This window comes from Neopsephotus bourkii, unplaced genomic scaffold, assembly GCF_033783945.1.
Source record: "Neopsephotus bourkii isolate Nb327-2 ecotype Australia unplaced genomic scaffold, CSIRO-AGI_Nbou_v1 NB_1600, whole genome shotgun sequence".
NCBI lineage: Eukaryota > Metazoa > Chordata > Aves > Psittaciformes > Psittacidae > Neopsephotus > Neopsephotus bourkii.
The window spans coordinates 5,509,787-5,521,971 of NW_026902076.1; the positions used below are offsets into that span (position 1 = coordinate 5,509,787).

Below are 12,185 nucleotides of genomic sequence, written 5' to 3' on the forward strand. Positions count from 1 at the left end.
AGAAGGAAACTCACTGCCTAAAATACTGTTTCCAGCAGTGCACATGAGGTAAGTGATTAGGAACTGGAACAGGACTGGTGGTACCTGATCAAGAGATGAATTCTGTGGTGTAATTTGGTCCAGTGTAAAAGCATCAGAAGAGCTACATCTCTAATTAAAATAGTCAGCAGAATCCTAGCTTTCCTTGGCTATCTTTTCAGGAGCAGGTGAAAGGAACAAGCTGGGATAAATATTTCCTTGAGGGAAGTCATTTACAAACAATTGACAGCTCTAGGAGGAAACTCTCCCAAGCAGAGGACAGGATTTTTCCCCCAAACATGCAGCATGATTTCTTGCTAAATAATAGAACAAGAAAAGTTACTTGCTGAGAGTTGTGAAGCAGAGAGAACAAAATGAAAGAGGGAAGATGGAGGAGTCAACTAAGTCAGGAGCTCCTGTAAAGAAAGATGCCTGAATCAGGACTGTGTCTACTTACTTGCCAAAAGAGAAAGCAAACTTTGATTGAATAGCAGAAAGAATGCAAGCAGGAAGAAAGTAATTCCAACCTTGCAGGTGAAGCAGCTGCCTAAATTCTTTCACATTTTACCTAAGAGTGTCTCAAAACTGCCACACTCTGCAAGACAATCTCTTTCATAAACACGAGGGATAGAAGTTGCTCTGCTCTTGGACACTTCCTCAGTTATTTTAAAGATGTTTCAAAAGCTGTGATTGATACAAAGTTCAGTTCCCTCATAAAGCGACGGCTGCTGTAGGAGTCTAAGCCTCTGCTTCAGCTGCAAATTAGCCAAAATTAGCCATTCTAGAAGCCTGTGAAGGACATTATTATAAAGCATTGATGAGCCTGTCTGCACCACGTGCAGTATACCAAATTCCAGCTTAGCCCATGCCCATTAAGTTTGATGTTCTCTTTAAAAGCCTGTGCAGAAAACAGACAATAAAGATGCACTTTGTCCAATTTACCAGTAAGCAGGCTGGCAAGGCAATTTCTTTATCAGCATAGTGCTGCCACATGGTTTCAGATGGAGGCAGCAAAAACATGCTGGATTCCTCTTTGTTGCCATGGCACACAAGGCTCTATAAAGGCCACAAGAAGTGAGCTGCGTTTAGAACCACAGGGAACATGGAAGACAAGAGGCAGAAAACCAAACTACAGATACTTATCACTTAGCACCAGCCAATGTGAAGACCACCCAATGAAAACAAAAGACTACCCTTAAATAGGACATTTTGAAGAAGCAGATGTATAAAGAGGAAAGCTCAGGACAATAGAAAGGCTGTTGGTTTGGAAGTCAGAACAGGCTTCAGAAACCCTGCACAGAGAATCTGTTCCAAGCACAAGAAAACACTCTTCAAGTACGGAACTAAAATAAATTAATTTGTTAAAAGAGATTGTTAAAAATACTTCTGCACTGTAAGCCACTAGGCTGTGGAAAAGGGTTTGCACTCGGGACTGGTGGGGAAGTACCACTGGGGCTTTAGTCCACACAGTTAGCTCTAGTTTCCCAGGTCCCTGTTCCCCAGCTGTGGTATAAGCAGCTACCTCATGCTGTGCAGAACAGAGTCAGAGAGAACCTCCAACATCTCCTGGTCAACATGGAAGCCAAGAAAAGTCTACCTCCTCCACATCAGCATCAGTCCCAGCAAGCTGTTTCTTTTTCTGTGAGCTTCTATGTTTGAGGAATTTTCTATTTGTTTTTTGCTTTGGCAGTGCCAGGTACTTCAGTGTCCTGTTGAGCTGCATTTCTGATATAAATTGCTATCACCATTATTAAAAATAGCAGCAAGGAACTTTGCATTGGTGCAGCTGGATATAACATCTATGTTTTACACAATGTGACTGAAAACAGCTGGCTATAAAAGAAATCCACATCCACATGTCAGAAGGATGTGGAGAGAAGACCAGCTTTACATTTAAAAGTACATTTTAATGAAAGAGCAAGAAAAATTATTCACCACACACTTCATAAAACTTTGGAAACTTCAGCAGTAGGCCAGAAAAGAAAAAAAAAAATCTTAAAAGAAACTAATCACATCTAGAGACTGCAACAGAAGGATCAATTACAAATGCAATAGCCACCTTTAGAAACACTTCATAGAATCATAGAATAGTTAGGATTGGAAAGGACCTTAAGATCATGTAGTTCCAGATCCCTGCCATGGGCAGGGACACCTCACACCAGACCATGTTGCCCAAGGCTCTGTCCAGCCTGGGCATGAACACTGCCAGGGATGGAGCATTTACTGTGTTTTTGGGCAACCTGCTCCAGTTCCTCACCACTCTCACAGGTAACAAGTTCTTCCCTATATCTAATTTGAAATTCCCCTGTTTAAGTTTAAATCCCTTTCCCCTTGTCCAAGTGCTGCAGTCCCTGATGAAGTAGTTCCTCTTCAGCATCGTTATAGGCCCCCTTCAGATACTGGAAGGCTTCTATGAGGTCTCCACGCAGCCTTCTCTTCCCCAGGCTGAGCAGCCCCAGCTTTCTCAGCCTGTCTTCATACAGGAGATGCTCCAGCCCCTGTACCAACCTCCTGGTCCTCCTCTGGACTTGTTCCAACAGTTCCATGTCCTTTTTATGCTGAGGACACCAGAACTGCACACAATACTCCAAGTGAGGTCTCACGAGAGCAGAGTAGAGGGGCAGGATCACCTCCCTCGACCTGCTGGTCATGCTCCTTTTGATGCAGCCCAGGATACAGTTGGCTTTCTGGGCTGCGAGCGCGCACTGAAGCCAGCTCATGTTCATTTTCTCATCGACCAGCACACCCAAGTCCTCCCCAGGGCTGCTCTGAATCTCTTTTCTACCCCTGTCCATCAATTCTGTAGCCCCATCATAGAATGCCACCAGACTGGTCAGGCAGGACTTCCCCTTAGTGAAGCCATGCTGGCTTTCACCAAGCACCTTGTTGATTTCATGTGCCTTAGCATGCCTTCCAGGGGAATCTGCTCCAAGATTTTGCCAGGCACAGAGATGAGACTGACAGGTCTGTAATTCCCTGGGTCATCCATTTTCCCCTTCTTGAAAATGGGGGTTATATTTCCCTTTTTCCAGTTGTTGGGAACTTCACCTGACTGCCATGATTTTTCAAATATGATGAACAGTGGCTTAGCAACTTCATTCACCAGTTGCTTCAGGACCCGCAAATGGATTTCATCAGGTTTCTTGAACTTGTGCATGTTCAGGTTCTTAAGATGGTCTTGTACCAGTTCCTCTCCTACAGTGGGCCTAAAGTCTTCATTACAGTCTCTGCATTTGTATTGAAAGACTTGAGCAGCTTGGCTAGAGCACTTGAGAACTTCAGCCTTCTCCAAAACCAGGGTTGCCAGGTCTCCTGTTTCATTCCACAGAGAGCCCACATTATTCCTGGTCTTCTGTTTGCAGCATACCTAGAGAAGCCCTTCCTGTTATCCTTAACGTCTCTGGTCAGAATAAATTCTGACTGGGCCTTAGCTTTCCTGACTTGATGCTTAGATTCTTGGGCAATGTCCCTTTATTCCTACCAGGCTGCCTCTTCACTTTGGTTTATTAATGTGAATTCAAATCAGTTTATCACCTTTGTATCTGGAACCAGAACTCACACAAAACACAAGGGTCCAGTTTTGTAAAGGCTGACTCAAGAGTATATAAAGTTGAGCAAATTAATAACATTTTGCAAGCTTGGGGGCTAAAGTGTGAATCTGAGGGCAGCTTCAAACTCGGCTCCAAGAAGTCTCAGAGAACAAAGCAGTTTTGATCTAGCAGTGACAGTAAAATTTCATTATTTAATCTGCAGCAGTGAAAAGCTGACTGTGGGCTGTGAGGCACTGAAGATAAAAAGCAAAGAAGCTAACAGCTTTTGCTTCACTCAAGTAGAAGATAGGAATGGTGCATTCAGTGCATCTACGGCTCTGAGAAATCCCTGTCTTCATTTGTCTTTCTTATTCATCACAGCCCCACAAAAGTATTTTCCTGAACATGGGTACAGTTCACCAAGTGCCCAGACCTAGGCCGAAGCAAGGTCTGAACTCCAGAAGCTGTGTGACTGGCCCACATTTTTTAAGATACTACCCACCTGACACAATCCTCCAGTCACTTCTTGCCTTTGGTTCCTAAAACAAAGCGTGGCATGCTTGCAAACTGACAAGTTTCACATTACCTTTGTTTCTCAGGCACAGCATTCACCATTGTGTTAATTTTGTAATATACTTGAGTGACATCTGAATTAGTTTGCAAGGAACTGTATAAGCTCTGAACAAGTTACACTGGTTTTTATTCAGAGTAACGCCATAGAAATAAGTGGAGATTTAAATCTCTTAAATTCTGCACTTTAATTATTCTGATAAAATAAGTTGATATTAGTGATGCAAATACCCACTTAACTTCTTCAAATAACATACCAATACCATCACAGAGCCTGTTAGTGCTATTCAAATTACTACTTTCAGAATTTTTATTTACAACCACTGCATGGGGTCATACTTCACTGTAACCAGGTTTTTAAAACCAAGTTGAACTTTGCTTTTGAGACAGATCTTGCCCAGAAACAAATTTGAATGTATTTTTAATTAAAAAAAAAAATAGCAATTGTGTGCATATAAGAGCAACTTCATATAAATATTTTTTAATGACTCTGTGGAATTCAACAATAGTTTTTAGTTTTCTAGAAACAGCTGTAAAATGATTTTAATTACCTCCTGGTGTTTGGAGACAAAAAGTGAAACACAAAGTATCTAAATTTGAGAAACAGCTTTCTGAAAGCAGGCTTTGTCCCACTTTAACTTAGCGTTCTATATGGCAATTTCATTTCAATTTCAATTTAATAAGATGTGATATGTGAATTAAACAGCAACTGATATTTATTTAGTTTTCACACTTGCATACTTGTGGGTTTTATTATATACAAACAGATTTGCCTCCAAGAACATGTTCTTAATCATGAGCTATACACATAACAAAGTAGTTTCTGCACTGAATGCAACTGAAATGTGCATACAGTCACTCCTATGGGCAGGGGCACTCTGAAAGCCTGGTGTGCACATTACAGAGGAAAGATGTGGCCTGACTGCCTCCCACATCTGCTGCTCATCCCACAAACCCAGCCTTACAGCTGTTTTAAAGGCTATCATTTCCCATATGGTGAAATGGGGACATAGCACAGGAGCATTTCAACCACAAGCACTCAGATCTGCTGAGTGACAGCTGTGCTACATGGCATTACCTGATCAGCACAGATTTCAGTGGATACCCCATCTCCTCCTGCCACCATGGTTCCCCTCTGTTTCCCCCATCAGTGCCAAAGGTTACTGCCCTCATTGCTTCAGCTCCACAGTTTGGAGGACTTTAAGTGTTTCACCTCAGACTAAGATTAGAGCAGAACCCCAAATTTGTACTGATGGAAACACATGATGGTCATGGGTAGTGAAGTGGAAGAGAGCCAGAAATGCACAACTGGAGGGGCAGCAAGCAGTCTCTTAAACCAGCTCTTGGGTTGGCAGGAGCAGTAACATCCATCATGGAATAAAATAGATTTTTTTACTGCAGGTATTTCATACTTATTCACATGTTAGATCTGATCACAGATAAACTAGAAGAAACCATTATTTTTATGGTGTAATAAATATTTATATGAGGGACTGTGAAGGCTCTGGTTCGAGTCATATATACATCTGCATCAAGAGGAGGAAATCAAAACAAGTTGGGTTAGATCACCTTCTGTCACTGCACTAAAATGAAAAATGCAAGGGAATGAGCATCTAAAGCACAGGCTCCTTTGCTGAACTCATTCCTCTGCTCTTTTGTTATCAGATCCAGTGAGTTAGAGAGCACCACTGACCATCCATTTTCCCCGTACAGAAGCACAGGAAAGAACTTGTATGTTAAGTGACAGGACGTTTCACTTCTCAGCAGGCTACTCAGCTTAATACATCCACCACAACCCAAGCTAGGGTTTGGAGTCACAGTTCCCACGATCTTGTGCTGACTCCAAAACCAAGCCCAGATTCCTTCTACCTAGGATGAGGAGTTATATTGCTGTGGGGTCTTTGTATACATGACAGAGAGAGACAGGGTCCTTGAGAAGGAGACCTAGATCCTGATGTTAGAGGTCATCTGAACATGTCTAGCTCAGTCTCTGTCGTTCAGGGACGTAGCTACAGTATAAATGTCTATGTGAACCTGTCAGGTGCTCTGAATATGACCATGATATCACTCCAGTAAATGGAAAACGGGTAATGGTTTTACGTCTAAGTTCTTCCTCTTTCAGTCTCCTAATAGGCCATTACCTCACATTCAGATACAAGTAGGAAAAAGGCCATTTTTTTAAATTGGCTTCCCTTGGTATAAACAAGCCACTCGGAGACACAGGCAAGAGACAGCTGTAAACAGCTCGATAAAGGGGCAAAGGGTTCACTGGGCTGAGGGATGTTAATGGTTTGTTGCTTGCAAATAGCCCTTTCCCCATAGACTTCCCTATGCTCTGTGTATTCGCTCTGTACATGCTGGCAGCAAAGTGGAAGTTTTATAAAGAGAGCTACAAATAAGGTCAAATTCCTTTAGGAGCTTTTCAGAGTTCCCAAGGCATTCAAGGAGGGGTCCAGCTGTTTGCAGGGATTTCTCATTATGGTCAGAGACACAAGTTACGGCATGTTTCCAGTTAAAAGAGGATCCTGGCAGATTTTCTCTTTAACATGACAGGGATAGGATAGAGTTCTTCACAATACTTCCCCTTCACAGATGCTAAGCACATTTGTACATACAATAGACAGAGAGAAAACATGCATGTGGAGTTGTGTGGTGTGTGAAGTCTGACTTGGGGATCTTATATAACCCAAAAGCAGAACAACAGAGGCTTGGATATGCAGGTGTTAAAGGGCTACACCATCATAATACCTTAGATCCCTCTACCAGAGCACCTACCATACCTCATGTCTGCAGAATTCAAGAAACTCATGTCCAACTCAGGTGAACTTTATCTCCTCAACACTCCTACAGCAGTACAAGGTCTTTTTTTTCAAGGCAGAAACAACACAAATTAAATTATTTCTTCCCCTACCTTATGGCTGAGACAGAAATATATGCAACGCTCTGTTAGGCCACCCTTCCTCCCCATCTTAGACCTCAGTTATTTAAAAGCTGCATCTGTTTAAGCTGTAGATATCTAAATTCATCCCAAATGTGCATTTTGTTCACAGAATAAAAGTAAATTAAAATTATCTGAACTGTTTTTCATTAGGAGGGGAATAAAAGATACCCTTCCCCACCTTTGGTGGGTAAGTACGGGTTCTTCACTCATCAAGTAACTCAGGCTGCCTGGATAAAAATAGTCACTGCAAACTTGTCCAGGACCTACTTCCCGGGAAGAGGCCCTTTGCCAAGGCTCAGACTTGACACAAATCATCAAGTCCACTGAAATTCAAACAGAATAAATTTTCCATATGCAGAACATAGCTGGGTTCTGCCTTACGGGAACTGGATGCTGCCACAGAGTCTGAGTCCTACAATCGTATTTGTAAGATCAGCTTGTTGCGAATGCCTGGGATCAAAGGCTGTCATAGAGCAGCCCTCCCTGTATCACAGGGCTGTGGAGGCATGCAGGGAAATGTTCTCTATCTAGAGAGAGCTCTGATTTATAAGCTGTGATGTTTTCACCTGCTCCTGAAGGAACAGCATTGCCTGCTGGGCTAGGCAGGCCCATGGCAGGAGTACAACTTCTGGAGCAGGTTGAGGGACATCACGTGCCGTTCCCACAACTGCTAGTGGCAGCTGCTAGCACAACCCCTTCACCTCAGGGTTGGAGATGTAGGAAGGACTATTATTTCTCGCAGCGTGGTGTGAGGAAGCATGGTGTGAATATGCTTTTTGCTGATTTGGGTTGCAGATGGATCCTACACAGTTTCTCCTGTGAGGCCAAGAGACTGCGATAACCAGAGCCACAACTCACCTTTCTTTCCTGCATCCCTAGAGCTCTGTCCCATTTAGTCAGCTCACACAAATAGAATCATAGAATGGTTCAGGCTGGAAAGAAACTTAAGATCATCTAGTTCCCACACTCATGCCGCAAGCAGGGACACACTAGTCAAGGTTCTACTAGACCAGGTGCTCAAAGCCCCATTCAGCCTGGCCTTGAACACTGCCAGGGATGGGGTAGCCACAGCTTCTTTGGACCCAATGCCTCACCACCCTTACACTGAAGAACTTCTTCATTGTATCTAAACTAAATCTCTGCTAAGTTTGAACCCATTACCCATGAAAGGAAGGTCACAATAAGCAGAGACTGCCTGTAGTACTGGCAGCATCATATTGAGACAGTGAAGTATTGCTGAACATACCAGCAGACCTTGATGAACAGTCACATAAGGCTGGTAAGTGAGAGATGGATGAAAGACCACCTGCTCACTCACTTTTGGGGTGTTTTTTTTTAAGTTAAACTCACACACGCACCCCCTCCACTCAGGATTTCAGCATGCAGAGAACATGAGCATAAATAGCTATACTGTCTTTCACCCTGCACACACAGTGCCCAAAGCTCTGGGAAAACCTGTGGGAGGCATTGATCTGTGGTGGGTGACTCACCTCTCATCCCCAGCCCTGCAGGTCATGCAGCTAGCCACTGCCCCAGACACACCTCCTATCTTCCCTTTGGTGTTATGCAGGCAGGACATACTTACTCTCCGAAATCCAGGCTATCTTAACAGATACTCCAGACCCCAGTAGCACCAAGCATGCTGATATTCACTTCTGTTCAATAATTCAGTCTTTTTAAGTATCATTTTACAGCTTAAAACCTTTCACCAGATTTTATTGTAAAGCTACCTCAGCATCCCCATCGCTAGCTTGGCATTACTTTGTATTGAGCCTGCTCTTGTAACCAGTTTCACTGAAGAGCTGACGCTGGAGGGAGGCCCTGCTTCATCCCAGCACATGGGCATGCTACACTCTAGGATCAGATATCTTGGGCAAACATCCCAATTTGTAGAGATCACAAGGCCAATTTAAGAACAACAGGGCATACAAGCACTATAGATGGTATGGCATGTGCAGCCTTGCCATCACACCTCACTGCTTGTTCTCTTAGCTACAGCTTTGCTCTCCCAGCTCCACTCCTCCCATGCTGCTTTCTAGTGCCACATTCCCTGTTCTCAGCCAGTACAAATTTCAGGACTTTGCTTCTGGGCAAAGAAGAGTAAAACTTTACCTTTTGTGGCTTCACACAGAGTTTGCTTCACACTGACATTCAAGACCACTTCCCAGTACTAGTACATTGTCACCAGTACATGCCTGTTTCTGCCCTCTCAGCAAGGACAAAGGTGTGCTCAGGTATATGCTATATGCTAGAAACCCATCAAGTTTCGCTGACTCGGCAAGTTATCACCCAGCAGCCAAACCAGCCCCACCCCAACAACCTGTGCACACACTCTTAGCCCATCCCAAACACCACATGAAGGAGGTCTAGGCTAACATGTTACACGTATCTTTCAGCTTCTGCACCCTGGCAAATGCGTAGCAACAGGAGCACCTCCAGGGGCATTTGTCACCTCAGGAGACTGGAGGTAACTTGTTAAAAAACAATGACTCTCCTCCCCCATGCATTTGAACCGTGGGACTGCATAGGAACCCTATGCTGCTGAGCTGCGCTGCAAGTGCTCTGGCTTTTTCAGCTGCACAGCTAAGGCACTCATCATGCTGCACAAATAACCTGACTGGCCTGATTCCACCTCTGGTTTCCTACTGACACCCATCGTCTGAGTATCATATTTCTGAGCAGTTACTTCACATGCTTCCATTTGAATAGCATTTAACTCCTAAGGGCACTGGATCAGCAGCTGTGAATCCAAAGATCCACAGATACAACTGAACAGATATCAGCACAGGCAAAAGCAGCAAGCCAAGCTTCCTTGTATAGCCTTGTCTGGAAGCAATTCCTTTGGGAAATCAGTGGATTCCCTCTCACCTCTGCAGAGGAGGATTATGAGGAATGCTGACCACAGGATTTTGCACTGCAGACAGCTTCTCTCTCTGCCACAGCCTAAAATATTCAAAGTCATTTTACACTGGCTCAAGAACAGACAGTTTTAGTGAATGTTTTTAAATTTATTGATCCTTAACACACAGGAATATAGGAAACTATGATAGTCTGAGAGTAGAGAAGAAACTTGAAGGTACTGTAAGTTAACCATAACATGATGAATCTGAACAATTTGATCTTTGAATTTTCACCCCTTGCTTCAAAGTTTAAATGCAATGTCAACGCTTGACTTTGCCATAGACATTCCATGACACCCGCCAATAATGTGCTCCTCCATATTATAGATAGGGACACAGCCTATGAACCAGCAGGATGACAGAAAATGAAAGAAGCAGAAGTAGTACCTCCAAACATAAAATCCAATGAATCTGCTAAAAGCCTGTGGCTTGGTAGCTTGGCTAGGGTGTCTAGCTGAACCTCAGTTTGGTGTCTGATGAAACTCGCCACTGGTTAACAGAGTAAAACACATCAGGAGCACCACCGTAGCAGGCTGCATGCCCCAGTCCTTCTTTTCCTTATCAGGAGTTGTGCCCGCTCTACCATGAAGATAGTAAATGAAATCACACTGCGCAGATCAGTGTGATCTGTCAAGCCATTCCACTGCTTACCAATCATAGGCATCCCTAGGTTTTGGTATGGGCACTCCAGGCTGCCTCCTTGTGTTCTTCCAAAGATAGCAGAGTAAATGGCAATCACCATGCTCTTCTTACAGCTTAGCCTCAGCTTGTCATCTTCACAGGCTACTTTACTCTTGTATTCATCTGGAATGAAACAAACAATTACACACAGCAGATCTGAGGTGGGCACTCAGCATGAACAGAGCCCTCTCACCCCCCACGGTGTGAGCTTGCCAGAGGCAGCAGTGATTTTGGGCATAAGCCCCAGGGGTGCACATCTACTGCCAGCACAATCCCAGCCTTACAACTGCATTTGCTGGAGTAGCACTGATCCTTTGCATTATGCATTCTCTCTCTGGCATTATCATCATATTTAATGAACGTATTTTAACTTAGCATGTGTGAGCTCCAGGAAATAGCCAATAAATTAATTTTGCAGATAAATAAGTGAGGCATAGCAATTGAGTGATTTCCACACTGTGATATTAGAAGCCTGTGGCAGGGGAAGGTGAAAGCCCATACTTAGACACCTTTCTCATCCACAGATCAGCCTTTTATGTGCCAAGCATTTATTCTACATCACAGCAGCTCATAATTATGCTTGATAGCTTTTTTTCACAGCAGCTCTCCCTTGGCAGATTCAATAGGAGATATACTAAATATGTTAATGCTGGAAGCTGCTTTTGTCTGTTGCAAATACAGATATGCAAAGCTGCTCCCCAAATCCTTCTTGAGATGGTCAGACCAAGAATGCAAAATACTCTCCTGCTTTTGTAAGGTTGGTGCACACTGAACAGTAACTCAGAACTGTCAAGGAGACTGGGCAATTATTTCTTAAGAAATCACATGTCATTCCCTTCTTTTACTATTATTTGTATTATGGGAACCTCTAGAGGTCCCAACCTAGAACAGGCCCTCTCCATCTATGTCCACCAACACACCACAGGAGACAAACACTGTTCTGAAGAGCCGAGTCTTGTCAGTTGAACCTCTATAACTACGAAAGAAAAAGACTGAGAAAACTGAAGTGGCATGTCCATGGTCACCCCAGCCAACCCAGGGCACAGTCAGGAGCACAACTTCAGCCTCCTCAGCCTATGTAGAATGACCTTCCACTTGACTGTGTTACTTGCCGTTAGAAACATAGCCACAATGGCATCCAAATTGCTTAATGGAAAGGGCCCCTGACCCATGGTAACCTCCTAAGCATGACCTGAAATGTTTCATCTGAAATGCTTCCAGCTGTAGCAGGTCAAAATTGTGCCACAGAGTACACTAACAACCAAACAATGTAGGTAATAATCAGCCAAAGCCTGGGCTGCCCCTGGCCCTGTACCATTTGCTGGGATACACAATTTTTGTCTCTCCCTGTCACTGGTTCTCTACGCTTAATATCACACACACACATATATATGAGAACTTATGTGTAAGTCCACATGCATTCAGCTACTCAGCAACTGAGAATACTAACTAATTATTACTTTACAGTTTAATACTTAACTCTTTACACCATGGCAGCTATCACTTAACGTGACATTTTTGACTCATTATAACTATAGGCTCAAG

General features: G+C 43.5%; 1 protein-coding gene across 2 annotated transcripts in view; it reads right to left on the reverse strand.

Moving 5' to 3' along the window:
• The window catches only part of EVA1A (eva-1 homolog A, regulator of programmed cell death), a 203,903-nt gene that overhangs the window by 111,343 nt on the left and 80,375 nt on the right, over positions 1 to 12,185 (reverse strand). For both annotated transcript variants that reach the window (XM_061372313.1, XM_061372315.1), the window contains exon 4: positions 10,611 to 10,763. In XM_061372313.1, the coding sequence (XP_061228297.1) occupies positions 10,611 to 10,763 (153 nt within the window). The remainder of the gene's footprint in view (positions 1 to 10,610; positions 10,764 to 12,185) is intronic.